The 20,225-nt window shown below is 43.6% G+C and overlaps 1 protein-coding gene across 1 annotated transcript in view; it reads left to right on the forward strand.

The window, feature by feature from the left end:
* The window catches only part of ZNF423 (zinc finger protein 423), a gene marked incomplete at both ends in the record, with an annotated part of 213,264 nt that overhangs the window by 52,553 nt on the left and 140,486 nt on the right, over positions 1-20,225 (forward strand). Inside the window, one exon of the mRNA XM_082005641.1 lies at positions 17,429-17,629. Within this exon, the coding sequence (XP_081861767.1) occupies positions 17,429-17,629 (201 nt within the window). The remainder of the gene's footprint in view (positions 1-17,428; positions 17,630-20,225) is intronic.

Genomic DNA, 20,225 nt, shown 5'->3' on the forward strand with positions numbered 1-20,225 from the left:
AATTGCTGTAATTATTTGCAAGTAAAATGATGTAAGGGACTTAACATTGTACTTTTCTTAACACTTCACATGTTGGTGATCCACTAAATCCCCCACTTAGAGTTCCGCTGGTTATTTTAAGAGCTCAACAGCCACTTGCTGAAGTCTGATCTCGTCCACAAGCTCATTGTTCTGCTCGTTGTCTTTAATGCTGAGCAGTGGCTCTCTAAAGACTTTATTAAAAAAAAGCAATAAAATAATAAATGCGAATGTCTGCTGCTGACCAGCGAGAGCATAGCCAGCCCTGCAGCCGGCCGCACCGGAGCCCAGCTGGGAGAGAGCCCTCAGCACAAATTGCCAGCCTATTGCCTCCCACCGCCGCGCCGCGGAAGTGGGCCAAAAGCTCCTCCATATGGGATTAAAGGGATGTGTAATAGATTAAAGATCAAAAATGTTAATTAAGAAGTGGTCTTTTCTAATAAGATGCCTTCAAGGGCACGGTACCAAAAATGAGGCAATATCTCATTTTGGCAACAGTGCTGGGGTTGTAATGAAGCTGGAGCACGGGGGTAAGGGAAGATGGAAGGGACGCCTCCTGTTCAAGGAGGGGTAAATCAATTAGCAATTAAAATGTAAACATATAAGTCAGAATGACATTACTCTGAATGCTACCGATCACTGTGTGGATTTAGATGTACGCGTTTTAGCTTGGTGTTTCCTTGAGGATAAGTTGGCAGTTTGGCTGATAAAAAAGGACGCCTTCAGCTTAGTGGTGTTTATGCAGCAGCATGGTAATTTGGCTGAAAATAACCACTCTTGCTGGAAGCTTTCATGCATTTGAAGTGAATCCGTGTGGTTTATTTTCCTGACGTAATTTTCTAGATATGGGAAGTTTAGCACCTTTGTTGCTGGATTGAAACTTGGAGGTGCTACGTTTGGGGGAAAGGCTTATTTCTCTTCAGAAAAGAGCCACAACTCGGAGCTCTCTTATTCCAGGCTCCTGCAGCAGGGAGAAGTTTATGTTTTACAAATAAACTGATATGCAAGTGTTACTTTTGTGTTTCAAACCCGAAAGGTGGTTTTGAAATTTTATTGCATCATTATAACTAAAGAAAACACGCTTTTTCTTAAACTTGAGCATTCTAGTTACTGACTCGGCTGTTACATTTTCTTGGTAAACTCAGCAAAACTCCAAAAGGAAACTTCAGATGTTTAACAGCTCTTTTCCTTGTGGTGGAATGATGGGATTTCCCATCCCACTTCATCCCACACTTTCTCTTCTAAATGCCTTAATGCTGAAAGCTGCAGTATTTCTGAAGCGAGTTATTTGCCAGAATAAAACGGAGGGACCCTGTAGGCAAATTTCTTCCCTCTGGGTCGGAAGCTTTTGCCTGGATAAAGAAAACCACTGGCACGGTGAGGCTCTCTGCGTAGCATGTGTATATGTTTTAAGGCTCTGGCTGTTGTTAGAACCTAAGCTAGAGAGAATTTTCCATTTGAGAGAAATATGGTGGGAAGGCGCTCGCCAGTTGTGTGCCTCTGTATGTGTGGCGAGCTGGGCCCGACTGAAGCAACCTGGCAGAGAAAAGTCCTCTGACAATGGTCTGAAATTTAGATTTGTTGCTCTAGCTGTGTATATTTAATCTTCATCTGTTGTGTGAGTCTTTAGCAGAAAAGAGCATTGGGAGGAGGTGAGCGAGTGAAAGACAACAGCTCTGTGCTACCGGCTCGCCTGCGGCTCCGCGTCCTTGAGAGGTTTTCCCTGGGTCTCGTTTAGTTGAGAGGGGGTTTGGAGCCCTCGGAGCTGGGTACGGTGTAGACTTGTGCTTATTGGTATTATTTTGCTTGGATGGGGGCTATGGGCAACTTAAATTACACTAAATTCCCGCGCCCTGATTTTGTCAGATAAGCGAACACAGACGGAGATGGTGGTTGTTTCCATTCACAGAAAGAAAATCAGAGAACTATTTCTTATCCAAAGAATTAAATCAGATTTTTTTCCAGTTCATAAATGTATTGTTTTTGATGGACTGATTAGTTCCATCTTTACTTGATTTCACTTACATTTGGTGTTGAAAGAAATGTGTAACTCGGACTTGAGGTGGCCTTCTCCCAAGAAGGGCTATGTCAAGCCCCGCTACGTCTTGCTGACACATCAAGGAGATACAAGTGTAGCAACAGAAAGATCGTTGCCTTTTTCCGTATTACCAAGTTCCTTTAAAAGGCTCAAAGTCATTTTGTACCAGGCAATTTTGAAGACAGTGTTCTGAATTAAAGTTTTCCTCTGTGTAATTCTGACGATATTCAAAAAAGATATATGTAGTCTGTTGTTCTTCTTTCAGCGACAATAGGGAAGACTTCCATTTTGCATTGCTGATTTAGTCAAGTTAAGCTATATTTGCAGAAAAATGGTCAGTTTGTAATGCTGTCAATAATTTGCACAGAATATGTCCCATGCAGAAATTGAGAAAACTTGAACTTAACCTTTTATAGTAGTTCATATTGTGCTCTTTGCATTTAGCACACAAGTCCAGGTTACCCTTATCCTGTTAAAGGAATAAGAAATGTTCTGTGTAAAAAAAACCCAAAAAACAAAAAACAAACAAACAAAAACCATAAAAAAAGCCCAAAACCAACCAAACAAAAAACCCAACAAAAACCAACCAACCAAAAAAACCCCACAAACCCCCCCCACCAAAAAAACCACAAAAAAACCAAACCAACAAAAACAAAAACCCCACAAACTTCCACAGTAACATCCAGGAAGCATATACAAAATCAGCAGGGATAGGCAGGTATAAATGAGAGCAGCATTTGGTCTATAATCTTATGAAAAAGAGGTTGTGCAATAAAAAAGTACTTTTTCTGATCAAGGTGAATTTCAGGCTGAAACCTTGCACAAGTTAGCTAATAGACAGATTGGTAGAACTTTTTCTGGACAGGATGTTACAGAAATCCACATTTCTTCTTCATTTTTTCTTTATATATTGTGTGTGCAGACAGCTGCGGTGTTGAAGACGTGAGGAATATCACCTCTGCAAATGCTCTTTGTTTCTCTGGGTTTGTGTTGTGACAAGCAAGTGTAGATTCTTCTGTGTAACAGAATTAAATTATGTTCCATTTTTCACCCTTAATGCCAAGAAGTGGCGCTCGGTGTCTATGGTGTTTTGTGTGTGAAATTGAAATAAGAATTGGTGTTGCTCTTCCTCCAAAATGGTTTATAAAAACTGGTGAATTTTTAGGGCTTTTTATATACCGAGGTTGTAAACCTGTTGTATTTTAAATCACTTTGAGTTGCAAAGAAACCCACAGATACACCACAGGCATCGGAAGCGTGGCGGAGCCATCGGTGAACTATTAAGTGAGAAAACACATCAGAAGAGTTAAGTATTTTTAGCTTGATACAGTTTTAAAATATTTCATTACAGTATCTGGTTAATGAACATTGTGGCCAGACTGCATAATTGGCTGCTGATGTAGGAAGTGAAAGTGCTTCAAAAACAGACTCCTAGCTGTGATAGCTGTAAATTGGCTGGAAGGGTCCAAAATAACCCCCAAACCCCTCTTTCCGCATCAGCCGTGGGGCTGGTGGGAGAGGGGCCGCGTGGGGCTGTGGGTGCAGTGGCCGTGCCCGCGTGAGCCGCAGCGTGCGGCTGTTCAAAAAGCTGTTTTGAAGGATGAAGTTCTCAGGTGTGCGTCTTCCTGCTTGTCAGCAACTAAAATGCAAATTCAATAACTTCAGGGAAAAAATTGGGACTGGGCCCCCACAAGGAAATATGCCTTTTGAAAATGGATCATTTGTTGTTATTACTACTTTTTACCTAGTGCAAAGTACACAGGGAATGGGGCTGCTAAAGAGCATATCAACTAAATTAGGGTTAATTAGAAGTTCTCCCAAATAGCTGGTGCTTCATCAGCAACAGAGCAGCATGTAAATACATCTAATTTCTCTCCAACTAAACTCTTCACAAGCTTAATTACAGCAGCAACAATATCTCCCCCCCTTACCTCCCCTTTTTCATTAGCGGGAGCAGGTCATTAGGAACTGTATCTGGCGAGGGTTACCAGGAGCAGTCCAGAGCTGCACCTTTCACAGGTGTCCTTCGAGGCTGAGGAAGAAGTGCAGGAACTTCCAGTGTATCTGGAAGAGCCCAATTAAGGTAGTTCATAAGAAACTTGAGAAGCAGAAAGCACTCATGGAAAGGAAAAAAACCCCACCACTACATTCTGGGGAGGCTTTTGTTAATTACATAAAGTATTTCCACTTCTTGGACTATTGGCTGTCTTAATGTCTTCCCCGTTATTTGCCAGCCAAAATCCATACTTAGGGTTTTATCTATCCATTTGGCTTTTACCATACATCATCCACACGGTAGATCTGAGGACTCTGCCCGTTCTCTGACGCTGTGTACCACACGGCTGTCTCCTGCTCTGGCACTCGGGACCTGCCAAATGAGAGGACCAGCTGAGGGAGACAAGACTTTAAAGTATTTTTAACTTTAACTCTTTTAAATGTCTTTTCACACTTCCTTCACCACGTAAGGCTAGAAGAAAGAACACAGGAAAATATTAGGAGAAAGTGTTATCGCTGCTAAAAGGATAACCACGCTGGAGGACTGGTGCAGCTCATTTCTTATTCCAGGGAAAAATCACTGAAAACCTCTTGTCAGAAATTAGTTATCACAGGGGAAGTATAAACCTGGGTGCAGGTTTCGGCTGGATGCAGAAGTGCGCTGCCAAGGGCTCCTTCCGAGGGTTTAATTTATTTCATTTGGTGTTTGATTCACTGTCCTCTATGCTTTTTTTTTTAGTTTCATTTTTTTATTTCTAATTCTATTGAAGCCAGTGCATTCCTTATTACACGGTGTCATGTTTCAGCCAATCCCAAATTAATAAATGAGCAGCAGCAGAATAGCATGGAGCACAATTCTAACAGCATGAGCCACACAGAAGTATATTTCACTTAGCTCCAATTTAAATACTCTGCTTTGCTCAATTTAATTATGTGAAATTACTGAATTAATGGCTTTGTCAAGTGAAACGTGTAGGACTTCAGAGTTTGGTATTAAGGACAGAAATGAGAAAGGAAATTTGAGGTACATTAATTTTTGCGCGTGAGCTCGTGTTAAACACAGACTGAAACGTAACTGAGCCCACAGCCCAAAATCACATCATGTTTTAAATCTGGGGAAAAGAGAATGAGCACAAAATGGCAGGAAACTTTGAGTTGTTCTGCTAATTTGGTTTCCCTGTTGGCTTGTATTAATCTCCTCGCTGTATCTGCTGGGCAGGAGAGGTGTGTGTTTGTGCAGCAGGGGCTGGCCACAGTCACGCAGAGGTAATACTTTTTGCAGAATCCGATGCTTCTCTAATAGCTTGGCCACCTGTTAAATACCCTTTCCCATACTGCATAAAACAAGATGCACAGACTTTCCTCTCTTTTCTGGTTGAGAATCTTGTTAAATTAATGAATGTGAAAAAAAGGTAACTAAAGTCTTTTGCTGTGGTCTGAATACCTGCATCAGGACATCGTGCCCAGCCCGATGCTGGTCGTGCAGAGATGCACACGCATAACGAGACCTGGGGGTAACATTTCCAAAAGCTTGTAAGCCCCGCTCTTCCAAAGCCGTTTAGACACGTAGGTGCCTAACTCTCATTAATTTCCCATTTCATGGGGTTTTGCTACAGTCTGTTGCCATTCAGTGGGTATTTGGCTCCTAAATCACTTGGGCTGCCTATGGATGTCCCCCCCCAGCTCTAGCTGGAGCAGTGTAAGGTACAGTTTTCCCAATTTACGCTCACTTTGCTGGCTGTGCCCCACTTGGAGGGCTCCCGTGCAGCAGAGGCATGAGCCTCTGCCAGCAGTACCTGGCGGCACAAGGACATGAGCAGACATCTGGGAAAATGTGGCTTTCTCCCCAGGTGCACTTGAAGAACCTTTTTTCCAAAGCAAATCAGATTTGCAGAGGGGAAGTCAGGAAACATTTTTCTGAAGACGATATTTGATCAGATTTTAAAACCCACAGCTACATTATGGCCCAGGTCTGCCCTCTGTGCCCTGGGTGTAAACAGGGGTTTTGCCTAAGAAGCTAACTCCATGAACCCAGCCCCACAGAAACCTCTCGGGTCTTCAGTCACACTTTTGAAGACTTCCAGGCACAGTTATCGCAGAAGCAGGTCCCTTCCATGCTCCTTCAGCCACACATTTGTCTTTCCCACCGGGAAACAATCCAGGCAGGTTCTAGGCAAACCGAGACCCATGAGAAGATCAGTGAAATAATTATTGCTTTCTCTAATTTGCCAAAGTGTATTTTTCTTTCTGCCCTAGAATATTTTCCCCTCTGTTGTTCCATCTTTTCCCTTTGTATCAATTCCACTCCTTGGTTCCTGATGGTTTGTAGGGTGCTATGGCTCTTTCTCTCTCAGTCCTAATGTTTTATTGTTTTCATAGCCATAAAAAGATGAATGCAAATGCTGCCTGTAGGATCCTATAGGTTTGGGTTGTGAAAGGCATTAATCTCCAGCATAGTTTTTAAACAAATCTATATCACAAGCATGGGAAAAGCGCGCTTTGAACAGAAATATTCAGGGACGTAAGAAGGTGTTTTGTACTGAGGCTTTGCTCTGCTTTCCTGTTACATCTTGCTCCCGTGTGCGTACACTCCAAGCTGTTACACACGGAGGACAGGAATCTTCTGGGGGCCAGAACTTACCTGCGGAAAGGACAATTCGAAGTCCTGGACCTTAGAGAGGAACAATAAAGGAACCTGCATTTTTAATTAGGCAAAGCAGATTCAAACATTGAAATACATAGTCACATTTGTCACTTATGGTAAATTACATCATCTGTAATTTTTCTCTCTTTAGAAATCAACAGGTTTATTTTAATCATGAGTTCTAGCAGCTGCTGTTCTGAGCAGAGCCAGTCAATACCTTATTTTTGCATCTGATATGCAGCTGCAATAACAAGCCACATGTGAATTTTATTAAGACTTCCAAATTTTCTGCCTGTTCAGGGAGCTATAGATTTAAGTTTTACAGATATCTGGCTTTACCTTAAAGTAAAAAAAAAAAAAACAACGTTCCCACCATTTCCTTAAAAGAAGAAAAAAAGGTTCTGTTATGCCTATGAATTAAAATGTGATTAAGATGTTAGGTGTGAGTGGGATTCCATGGAACTGCTGGAAACAGGACACTCATCTTAAACAGAGACTTGAAAAATAAGTTGAGCATTATTAAAATATTCATATATCTAAATGGCAGATAAAGTGCCATTTTTGTGGTGAAAATTTACATGGATTTTATTAGATGATGATGGTCAGTAATATTTAACAGTTGCATGTCAAAGGGTGAAAGTACATTTTTATGAAGAAGTGCACTTCTCTCTGAAGTTAATACTTGCTGCATACTAATTTCCATGTGCATATAAATGAATTTTAGATCAATTTTGATTTCAACCTCATTATCGTAACCAAAGGTGGCAGTTAACTCCCATTCAGATGCACTTAAGAATCTGGAAGTGGACAATAATATCCTGTTTCCAGAGGCAGATAATCCATTGCACACTACTACATGTCTTGAGCAAATGGATTAGAGTTTTCTACAGATGGCAGTGGAGAAGTTTGGATAGCTGTGTGCAAACACACTATTTGATTTGAATGCCACAGAGATCTGCAAAGCAAATTGCTATTTGACATCAGAAGAAGTGTAAGGTGTTGATATTGTGAAAGAGTGGTGGCAACCGTTGTCTGCACTTGGATGTGGAATATCCGTGGTAGCCACCGGCGCAGAAATAAGCCATGGTAGAAAGCGAGATGTTCCTTCTAGGACTGTGACTTTTTGATCTGATACAGGCTGTGCTTTCGGGTCAGATGCACGCAGGAGAGGTGCCTTCCTCCTTTGCTCCACCATCTGCTAACGAACCGCCGGGCCCCGCTGCTGCCGCAGCCCACTGTAATCCACCGAAACCTTCCCCCTGGATTTTGAGCCTGTTCTTTCCAAAGAGGAGACCCCAATGTACAAGAGGGGTGCTGCTGTCCTCGCAGCCCTACTGGGGATGGGACGTCTGCTCCCCAGCCCCAGTGGGCAGAGCGGCAGGAGGGCACCCTGCCAGGGTCCCCTGGGGGACCGAGCTCAATAACCGGGGAGAGTCCTGCAGTCGGGCGCTGTTTTGGTAACCAAACACTTGGCACGTTCCGGACTGGTCTGCTGTCTGCTTTTCATTGCATTCTCGAACATGCGCTTACAGTGCTTTTTGTGGTGGGTAAGTGTTTACATCCCTTATTTACACTGTTAAACCAGTTGCCAAACAGTGAAAAGCTGATAAATACTATAAAGTACAATCCCACTGCCGCTTGCATGCAAATAAATAAGAATAACTTAGCTCTTTGTCCGCTCTTCGGTGTATAAATGCATTTGTCGTGTATATAGTAACATCTAAATCGTTTTAGTAAAAGCACTAGGAAGGCTGAAATATTACCTGCAGGTATGATAAGGAGAAAATTTTACTATTTGGTGGTTGTTTTATGATTTCCTTATCTGATTTTTTTTAACACTTTTAAAGTTATCTGATGCTTAATCACTATTGCTGGGTTTGACTTTTTAAAAATTTTTTAATTTCATGGAGTTACTTCACCTTCCTAAAGACTGAGGGATTAGCCCACCGGCTAAAAATTTCTATGAAATGTTCATTAAATCTTTTCTTGTTTCTGTTACAGACACAGATATCTTTTCAATGTGCCTGGTCAGTTTTGAGGCCACTGTTTTTGTTACTACCATAAATCATTAGCAAGTATTTTTAGTGTCATCAGTGAAAGGTTACTAGAAGCCCATAATTTTTAGATATATCTTTTTGATAGCTGCTCAGAAATTTCCTTAAAAAGGGGGTGTAAGTTGTTGCACACCAAAAAGCGGAGACTGTGTCCAATTTGTGCATATATTTAAATTGTCTTTCTAATAGACTCTTCGGAAGGTGTGGGGTTGCCTTCAAGGTAGTGATTTAAACATAAACTGACCCTTGATGAGGGAGCTGGAGTTTCAGTTTAATGTGTTTCTGCAATTTTCCTTCGCCTTCAGTGCCTACAAATTCCACACAAATAATTCCTTCATAACAAGTGCCTTTTCAGAAGATGTATGCTGCTGACAGTTAATATAAAATTATTGCCCCTGAATGCATTTTTGTAATTACTTCCCAGAGAACTGTCTTTGTGTTAGAAGACATTTCACACTTTAGTAACATAAGTGTTTGGGGAGAACATGAGTAATAATTACAAGCAGTCTTTCAGCGAAAATAAACCTAAAAATTATAAAAAAAAAGCTAACGTTAAAGTTGGTTAGAGACAGTGAGGAATTTATTTAGCACGTTACGCCTGTCTGTATATTTTCCAAGTTTAATAACCCTTCAGTAACTAAACTTAAAAAAGCAATAAAGAACAGAGAAACTGCTTTCTAATTTTTAAGCAATAATGAAAATAAAAACTGATTAAAAGTGACATGCTACTAGAGACAGAATAAAGAAACATAATCTGAATGCTCCTATAGGAGATTTCTGCTATAATGGAAAATGAAATGGCTCACAGTTTGATCAATAAAAAAATTAGCAGCATTTAATAAAAGGTTTCTCTAGCATGTTGACTAAAGGATACTACAGAAGTCTTGAAAACCAGGGTTGTAGGGCGAGTTTGTGTATGTGAGCATGATACAAAAATCATTACTGAGCAAAGCCGGTGGGTTCCAGGTCAGATGCTCGATGTGAAGCGTTACGCTGGCTTAGAGAACACGAGGCCAGGACTGCCCGTGAAAACCCCCGTGTGCTCTGGTGGCTGCTGTGTGCATACAAGCAGCGAGCTGGGATTTGCACGGAGGCAGAAGAACGCAGAGCGAAGCCTGGGTTTCACCGAGGAAACAGGCCCGTTGTGCCACAGAGATAACCACACAGAGACACAGGCGGGCTCAGGTGACAGCAGGGCACCGCGAGGCGACAGGTTACGTGTACTCTCCGTTCTGCGCGTGGTGTCTGTGGCTGTGCTACAGCAAAGGAAGGTGCAACGAGCCCCCAGTCCTCTGCCGCGTGTTCCTGCCAGCTCTTCCCGTGCCTTTAAACTCGAGGTAGACGCTTAACCTTTTCTTAAACGTTGTAGCTGCTAATTTGAGAAAACTGTATCCTACCAGTGAAGTAAGATGAACATTTTCCCTGTGAAATGTTGGTGTAAGTTAATAGAAGGATGCTGAGAGGAGGACGCTGGGGGTGTGTGCAGGGCTGTCACCAACAGTTCTGTGAGCGGTGCGATGCCGGCAGAGGCAGGCAGCGGCAGTGCAGGCGCCGGCAGCAGTTATTACTGGGCGTTTAGCGTGGAACCCCTTTCTCTGAAAGCGCATGCAGAAGCACCTGTAGAAGGAGGTGCAGTACCCTACCCGTCGTCTTTCCTAAACTAAAGGAGAATGCTGAGAACTGTCCAACTACTTAGAAATTAATATGATTTACTAAATACTGGTGTGTAATAAGACTCTGTTGTGAAACATTATAATGTGCGCTGTATATTTTATTGTTATCACACTCCACAGAACACTGTATTATTAGTATAATCTGTGTTTTTATCCTGTGGGTTATTATCCAGAGACATACCTAGCACTCAGCGCTCTCCCTCTTCCCCTGCCTTTCGAAAAGAAGCTCTCGTAGCCACCGTTGCCACTTGTCGGTGGAGTCTGCTGTCAGAGTCAGACAAATGACAGCTTGGAGAGGCTGCTGCAGCCATAGCCCTAGGAGGGCACGAGGAGGTAACAATATACAATTTTCATGGTTCAAGGGTAGCCTTATCCTACTGTTCTTCATTACAGTACTGCAGTGAGATCAATTTTATTAAGTTGTAAGTCTTAGGAGGCCAACACCATTAACTACATGCTGGATCAAATAATTTTTTTGGTATTATGATTGTTTTTTTCCTCGTTGAGGGAAGGCCAGATCTGATGCACGGATCTCTTCAACCTGCGAGGAGAGTTATGTGGTGATTGAGCATCGGCAGGATTGCGTGGCAGCCTGTGCTTTGCTCATGCTACTGTGTCATGTAGTCAGCTCGTGCAATTTGATGTCGCATGAGTATACCGTGGTGTTTCATGCATTATCCTTTCTGGCTCTTTGTTTTTCAGCTATGCACCTTCCCCCCCCCCCCATGTAGTTTGACACTGAGTGAAAGACCTATGCCGCGCTGCATGATAGAGCACCAAACCTGCTTGCTTTTGATGGACGTAGCAAGGATTCAATGTGTGGAACAAGCTGCCTTTGATGCCTGGTCCTGGTCCTAGGGCTGGGATGCTATCTACGCTCCCTCACCTGGTTTGCTTGGCTGGAGCAGGTTTTTGGCTGCTCTGTGTAGCTGTGGTTCCAGTGGCTCACATTAGGGTGCTGGCCCATTGAGAGACAGCACACACATGTACCTGCATTCAAGATGCAAGCATTTAAAAAAAGGTGGTCTTTGAAATGGCAAAGAGCCACAGACCAGGGTTACCCAGCAAAGACAAGACTTTTCATCCTATAGGAAGATTTCAGCTGAGGTTTGTTTGTGTTTTCATTACTGAAATGTTCGTGGCTTTTTTGCTTCTGTTCATTCTTCTTTGACCACAAATGACAGAGAACTTTGCACTCTCTTGCTCTACAACAGTGCTGGAGACAACACTAAAATGTAACAAACTACCAAAGAGACCCCTCCCATGCTAATTTGGCATTTGACACTGTGCAAAACGTTTACTAAGGAACGTTTAGATTAGGCTTTTCCTTTAAGTCATTTGTTTCTTTTGTTCTCACTTCCTAATTATAGATGAAATTTCCTTTCCTTTTGTCTTGCCCGGGAGCTGAGCGGCAGCCTTGTGGCTGCGGGGCAGGAAGGCTTCACCCCTGGGCCAGCGCACACCTGGGTGGGCACCTCGGGGCTCCACCGAGCCCCAGGAGGTGTGTCGGTTGTGTGCCAGCACCCATCATTCCTCCAGCAATTAGCTTTTATTGCTTCAGTGCCATTTACTTTTATCACTTGTCCTGCATCTCTGGAAAATGTCGAGGAATTATTGTAGTCCTTTGTGAGACCTTCAGGTTTTTTTTTTTTTGGACCAAGGCAGAGGAATGAAGAGATGCTTCTTTCCCCACCTCTTCATTTTATCTTTTGCCTTCCAGCTGTCAGCCCTCAGCAGTGTGTGTGCACGTGTATGTGCATGTGTGTGTACATGCTTAGGTAATGATTTGCACAGCATAATTTTGGGCACTCTGTAGATTGTGGCTGTAGCTCTGTGTGGCAAAGTTGCTGTGATAGGAAGTGCTGTCTAGCACTAAGTCAGTGTATGCGTACTGTAAAGAAACAAGTCTGGATGGAAGCCCTGTAACTGGAGGTATTTAAAGGCAGACATGACCCTGCACTAAGTAGTATGTTCTGAAGAACAATCCTAGTTTTAAAATAAATCATAGCTTTAAAAAGTCCTCAGGCTTAAAAAAAAAAAAAAAAAAAAAAAAAAGCCCCAGAAAATTTACTGGCACAAAGACAGAAAGGCTTGCTTGCCCTATATTCTGCTGATAAGTTAAAAAGTTTTAAGTGTCCATATTTCATTCCACAGCTAAAAACATAGGATAAGAGGTTTGTTCCTTTTTTAATTTCTTTGGCCCACGTGTTGCACCATGTTACCCATTTCCAAGTCTCTCACTGGAAATTGTCGGTAGGCATCAGCATTGCTTCCAGTACGGCTCTGACCTTGTGTTTTCAGTTCTGCATTGCCAGCTGAAGTCCCCAGAGCAGTTTGCTGCTGCCACGGTAGCTGGGCTGGTACCGTGGTCCAGGGCTGAGGCTCTGCCGCACTCAGCTCCGAGCACAAGCCCAGCCTGGCGGCGGTGCCATAAATCCCAGTCTGCCTGAAGCAAGTGGAAATTTGCTCTTGACTTCAGCGAGGCCTAAGTTGAACATGGTACATGTAATCTGTTTTCAAATATTTGGCTTTTGGAGCACATTATTCCTGTAACAGAGCTGTTTTGAACGCAGCTTAGAAAGCATTTCTACTGACTGAAACTTTCAAGCCCGACCTTTGGGGATTCGCTTTTCCAGCTTTGCCAAGTTTGCCACATTCCTTGGACCACCAGGTCAGGCAGGAACACTCCCAGTTCTTCATATGTCCCCTTTGAAATGGTAACTTTCTAGAGCATAAACTGGCTTTCGCAGAAAAAACAAGCGTCATTAACAACATTAACTTTAGTGGCAATTAGAATAACATATTCTTGACTGTTGGCCAGATTGATTAGGTCATAGAGTAAAATGTTCTTCTTGTATAAAGCCCTGCAGGCCTTCTACTGTGCTACAGGGGAAAAAAAAAAGGAGAGGGGGAACCAAAACCAACAAAACCAAACATCTCCCCAAGCCTGTTTCCTGATGTCTCAGGTAGAGCAAGGTGTACTTTCCAGGCTGATCTCTCAAATTATATCCTCTCTCACTCACACAAGAAAATTGTTAAAGCCATATTAGAGATGGCAGGTTCATTTAAAATTACTAATAACGTTTCTGTGAAATGCAGGGGCTTTTTTCCCTCCCTTTAGAATTAATTAGCAATCATTTATCCTAAGATGCGGTGCCAGTAGCTCCCTTCTACTGATGTTTGGCCATACCCTTGTGCTGTGCACAAATGTCCCAGTGCCGGCTGGGAGCTCTGCGCCCATGGTGCTGTGCCGCCTTCACAGAGGCATTCCCTGTACAAATTCCTTGCAGGTCAGTGATTTTTGTTACTTTTTTTAGCAACCTAGATAGAAGCTACTTAATATTGAATTAAGTTCACTAATCTCCACGACCGTCTCAAAAATAATACACATTGCTGTGCTTGATGCTACAAGGCAGCCACTGATCGTTGGAGATTTCAGAAGGTGTCATTGGCTCTGGCCACCAAGAAGCCCCTTTGTGTGGTAGTGCACGGATATGTCCCTGCGGAGCCAGGCCCAGCTCCAAAATCACACCTGCTCCTGCTGCTGGTGCCAGCAGTGCCTCGGCCTCCCATGGTGACCCAGCACCCTTTGGCAGTGTGCTCATGCCTGCGTGCACCCATCCTGCCTAGCTGCGCCGGGGCAGGATTATCCTGCAGCTCTTGCCAGCAGGAAAACTGCAGGTTAAATTGGTGAACTACTACCGCAAAACTCCTCAGAAATGAATTCCTGAGGAATGCTCACGGCTTGCTGTCCTCATCAGGGAAACTGAGCTCACCGCGGGAGCAGCTGGGCTGCTTTTGAAGCTTTTCCTTGGTGGATGGACCACCCATTCCCATCACTGCCCTGGTGCTCACTGGCTGTTTTGCTCCCCTGGGCAAGGAGCTAGTGTCTCCCTGGGGCCACCCGCGCCCCACACACCCCCCTGGCAGCTTGTGATCGAAATAGTGGAGACAAAGGTCAAAAAAATAAAAAACACCCCAGATTTTTCTTGGCGGTGTTTGGTTTCTACAAGGCAAGTACCAAGCATGTGGCTCAGCAGAGGAATCTGAAGACCATGTTATTCAAAGGACAGTTACACTGAGGCGTGGCAGACATGTAAAATTCCTTCAACTCGCTGAAAACAGAAAAAAAAAAATCATTTTAAAGCAACGTTACATTTGCTAAATAATTTATGCAAGATTCACAGTTGTGTTATTTGACATAGAACTCTGTCAAGCAACGACGCTTTTGAAAAGTTGCCTAGAGGATCAGATTTCCCATTCAACAGGGAATTAAAAAATGTTTCTGGAATTTTGCTTTGCAGTTGGGAATCTGTTTTCTTATCTCACACTGTACAATTTATTTTTCCTAAAGCAGTGTGCTAAATTATTTGTTATTGTTGGACTTGGTCAAACAGCTTTATCCCTGGTGTAGTCACGAAGTGTTGGAATAAAACCAAGGATGAATTTGTCACAGTGTACTCACCAGATCAGCTGGTCTTTACGTTAACTGTCAAAAGACAATATTTCTGCTAAAAATATTAGTGAAGGTCCCTTAAACCTCCCCAAAGTTGCCTGAAAAACTTTCTTCTTCAGGTTGTGGCAAAGTCAGTTTAGAAGTGCTTCTCCGAGGACTCTGTCGGCAGGCAGCATGGAAGCAGGTGGCAGTTCTTTAGGTTAGATTTATATACGTGGACTATTTTTATAGGTTTCTGTCTTATAAAACCAGAGAGTTGACATTCTGATTTATTAACTATCAGGTCTGCAGGACATACAGGCTTTAAAGATTCAATGAGCTAAAATGTTCATGATTGCAGTCTGGGATGAGAGGCTGTAATAAGGTGGGCCAAGTAAATACGACAAAATGGAAGTGGTAATTTGAATATGTACGTTAAATTATGTGTGAGGTGAAGCAAAGCTAGCATAGCTTCAAGCGTAACTTATTTGGTGGAGTAGTAGTATAAAGAGAATCATAATCGTGTGGTTTTTTTCATTGCAATACATTTTTCTTTAAGGAAGAGTCTATAAAGCATGAGGTTCAGCAAACACCATTTTATTGAATAAACATAGTACAGATGATGACTTACAATATGGAGAGCTTAGTGAGTGATACTTTTTATAACCAAATCCTTAAAATCATTACCACTGTGTAAGTGGCATGTCTGATTTGTTAAGATGAACATTATATCCAGCCCTTAATGGAAATTTTGTAGTAGAAAGGTATGTATAATTTAACAGTAAGAGAACCTGAAAATGTGCAGATCAGTTAATAGCTCAGAGGGATGCTGTGATACACCACAAGCAGGCATTGATTTTTAATATTTCCATTGCAATTCGAAGGGTACGTCATGTTAAGAGTGCTCCATGGAAAACTGCAGAGCATTTTACACCGGTTGATTTATGTTGTCATGCTCAGTGCAGAAGATGGTATAAAATGTGTTCTGTCTGGATAGTGGTAGCAGAGCCCTGCTAACCTGTGTGTCTGAATTGCAGTGCTCGTGGTAACCAGTTTTCATCTTTAATAAAATTTATTTTTCAACTTTGTTTCATGTTCTCAGCATTGGTTGTCCTTAATATTTTTGGTGCTGATGTAATTTTAGAAACGATTCATCTCTCTCTTTGCTGGTGTTTCCTTCATGGCTTAAAACCCAAACACATCCCAAACCAACATGGTGGCATCTCCCTCCTGCCTGGTTCGAGCAGCTACCGGGCTTTCGAGGTCAGTCGGTGCCCAGCGTGGGAGGATCTCCTCTCCCGCAGAGCCTGCAGTTCCATTTCATTTTGCTGGATGATTTCTCAAATGTTCCCGCTTAGCAGCAGGGTGTATTCAGTGTGCGAGTGCTCGCGGCGGCGGGTGAAACGGCGCAGGTGTAGCACCTGCGGCTGTATCGCCCGTGTTGGTGGGCATGTGTGCAGAAGAGGTGCAGGCAACTCTGTTTCAGCTGGTCACCAAAGCCCGGTCAGCGAGGCCAGCGTATCTAACAGATGCTTTCCCGGCTGAGAGGGCAACAGGGACTTAGAAGGGCTTTTTCATCTCTGCTGCCTCTCCGGGGAGCCCAAGTGAGGGCTGGCCGCAGCGCTGCGTGGAGCCGTGGGGCACGACTGGCTTCAGGCATGTCTGGGTGGCCACTGTGGCCAAGGGGGTGGCCTGGAGTCATGAGGATGTGGCTGCAAGCCTATCCCTCATGACGGGCCGCTGCGTGCGGGTCTGGCTGTGGCCGGCTGCTCGTGCCTCCCGCTGCCAGCTGAGGGGCAGCTGCCCTGTGACTGGAGCTCGCCACCTGCATGGCCCCAGGGTGCCCGGCCCCCCCGCGCCGGCGTGTTTCTGGAGCTGCCAGAGAGCTCAGTCTCCTTGTACACTAATAATGCTCATGAAAACTTGCGGGTTTTTTGACAAAGGTGTTTGTGCTAGCCTACGCTCTGGTCACTGATGAAGATAAAAAATCTGAGAGACCTGAAGGTCAGATGCAATGCCGTTGGCTCCCGGCTAGGTTGGCACAGTGCAAAGCTGATCCGCCCAGCAAAGTGCCTCCTGCTAGTTCAGCGGGACCCCTCGTGTCCTGGGGTATATGTGTGCTTTGGGGGTCTTCGGCTAGATAATTTTTTTCTTGGTGTTACTAATATCGGGGATTGGAGGAGGCAGGGAGAAGAGAGCATTGAGAATTAAAATTCAGCACATGCCTTTTCTTTGTGGGCTGTAATTAATCTTGCCAATTTTTAAAGCTTTGAGAATCTGCTGAAGTGATAAAACACTAACAACTTTATATGACAGAGAGTTAGAGGCTCCCGCTATACACCCACCACAGAAGATTAGGAGAGAGTGTTTGCAGGATTCGCACTAAGCAGCAGAGAATACAGTTGAGAATTGTTGCACCGCATGATATAAAAACCACATTAATATAATGAAAGGTGTCGGGAATAATGTGAGAGGGCTGTAATTAAATGTATCTTAATAAGTGCAACATCCTTCTTAAAGCTCTTCTTTTTCAGACCTCTCAAACTTAGAGGATGTTCTTGCTGTTGGCAGGTGGCCTGGGAGGAGAGCTGGAGAGTGAAGCGAAGGACAGCCGGGCCCTGGAAGAGAGGAACAGTGTGACAAGCCAGGAAGAGAGAAATGAGGAAGATGAAGACATGGAGGATGAGTCAATTTACACCTGCGATAACTGTCAGCAGGACTTCGATTCACTGGCAGACCTGACTGAACACAGGGCACACAACTGTCCTGGAGGTAATGTTAAACTAGCTTTACGGTTCTGACAGGTGGTTAGCTGGGTAATTGGACATAGCAACAGCTTGAGGCCTCAAGTGAGATTAAAGAATTAATAATGTAATTTTACAGTTAATGTAATTTTATTGTGGTGCCTTGGGTAGCCTTTGTTCACTCCTTTAATAAAATTAAAATAAAAGCAACAGCTTTCCAATTGGAATCTGTCAGTAATTACGTTAGACAAAAATGTTGTGGGTTTTTTTTTAACGCTAAAAGTTTCAGGCGGGGTATTTTTCCCTCTCTCTCCAAATGCAGGAAGATTAAAAAAGTTAAATGACTAAAGTGTGCAAAACTCCCAGGAAGAAAGGCCTCTGAAACCTATAACAGAACATGAGTATTTCGGGGATTAAAATTAATAGTGCGAGTTTTGTAATCCCAACCTAAAAATACACCATTTTCCCTAGGTTATTATTGCATTGCCTTTTGAATTTTATGGAAGTGAGGACAGCATTAGCCTATGCTGATCTTGATTTTACTTTCTGTAAAGTAAGAACAAGCTCAGAGCATTGGCGTCAACAATTGCAATGTATCTTGCTTTTACAGGGCTGCCTTCGCATGGCCGGCGGTAGCAGCAGAGCACACTAAGTCGATTTTACGGGGGTAGTAAAAAGCTTTGCAGATTTTACCAAAGATTAAATAAAATCTTAGGAGGGGGAGCGCAGAATATGTTCCTATGTATTTAAATCAGAGATTCTCATCCTTTACCTTCCTGGAATTGAATACTCTGCCATCGCTTTTTCCTCTGCACTCATCTGAAATATTTTTAGGAGTCGCTATTATGGCAGACAGATAGGTCGAGGCTGGCAGAGGGCAGAAGGGTTATTTTCTCTTCTGGTGCAAGCAGTATCCCATCCTCTTTCCCCTGAGTGCATATTCCTCCCTGGCCACTTAGTTTGTTTGGTCATTCGTCCATGTTTTCTGCTCTTCTTTTTGGGCATACATGATACTCGGCCAAGAAAAAATACAGGAAACAGAGTACGGCAAGGGAGGGAAGGTCAGGTGGGGGCTTCGGCTCAGTCTGAGTCCCACCCCGAGAGCATCCTCCTCTGTCTCGCTCTGGTCTGCGGAGATGAGGTCCCCTGCTCTCGTTCTATCTGCTTGCTGGGAGGAAGGACAGAGGGACGTTGGGGCTTCTCCCCAGCCTGCAGGTGATAGGACTGCAGTCCTACGCCTGGCCCCAGGGCTCCTTGTCTGTGCTCTAGTTTAAACACTGTGGAGGCGGCAAACTTGAAAGTGCATAAAAGTGGAAGGCTGCTTCTTGCACAGTCTGTTCTTGACCAGCCGACAACCACAGCATTGGCCTGAGGCTCCTGCAACTTGTATTTGTACTCTGCTGCAGGGTAGTAAGCAAGAAAATGCCATTGAGTAGAAAACCCCTTGTTTTCCAAACCGAAAGGTGAGGCGCACAGCCCGTGTGGGGACTGTGGGCATTGGTCCTTTCCAAAGGAGCAGTTGCAGGGACAAGTTGTTCCCGCCACCATCCCGCATGGGGAGTGGGACAGGCAGGATCCCGCCAGGGTGGGCGGGCAGCCGTGCAGCTGTAGGGTCTCCAGTGGCTGTCCCTGGGCAGGCACTGCTCCATCGCTGCCGTGTCTCCTAAGTTGTGCTGGTACAGCTGCTCACGGTTCTGGGGATGACCCGCGCCAAAAGAAAGGCTGTTTTTACCCCAGTTGTCTGCTTGGGTCTGGGTGGTCCCGCAGAACAGCTGTAATGGCACAACTGGGGGAGCGGAGCAGGGCGGAGGGGCACGGGTGCTGCTGGTAGGGACTCCAGAGGAGGAACGTAAGGTTACGATGTTGACCAACAGCACTATGGGAAGGAACAATTTTTTTTCCTGAGGCAAGTATACAATAAAATGTAGCAATCTGGGGATTCTGTTCATATCAATACAGCCAGTGTTTTCACACCTCAGTTTTTATTTATCCTCGATGTAGTATTCTATGAGTGAGACTGAGAAAAAGAAATTAAATTTTTTGGGACCTATCAAAATAATTTATTAGTATTCCCATTGCTAATTTTTCATTGCAGGTAGCATAATTTCATCTTCTTTTACTGTCTTTGCATGTGCTGATGATTTACAAAAAATTTTGTCATAAAAAGGCACTATATAACCATCTGCATATACATGGAATAGGTGCTAATTATCTTCATGTGAGGGTATCCTTGTTCCAGAACAAGAGTGCCTGTTTTCCATTTAATTTAATTGAGTGTCCTGAAGTGATTTAAAGTAAATAGGAAGATTGCACTCATATACTTTGGAACGGGAACATTTCCATGCAGAAAATCTGGAATATTGCTTGATATTTACATGTCTTACCTTGAGGAAAAAACCCTTTCAGACCCACCAGTTTGTTTAATAGCCATAAGAATTTTTGTTCAAAGCATGCAAAGTGCACCTCTTTGTTAGTTCATCTGAAAAGACTTGCACCACCAGGGTGAAAATCTTAAGACTGCATTAGGAAGTGTCTAAGATATTAGGAAGTGTTTAAAGATATTAGCCCACAAAGTAAGCTATTTGACTGTGTCCTTAGTTACCCTGCACTCCTTTTGCCTATAA

The sequence above is a fragment of the Phaethon aethereus genome (genome assembly GCF_964289735.1).
Source record: "Phaethon aethereus genome assembly, chromosome: 13".
Classification (NCBI taxonomy): domain Eukaryota; kingdom Metazoa; phylum Chordata; class Aves; order Phaethontiformes; family Phaethontidae; genus Phaethon; species Phaethon aethereus.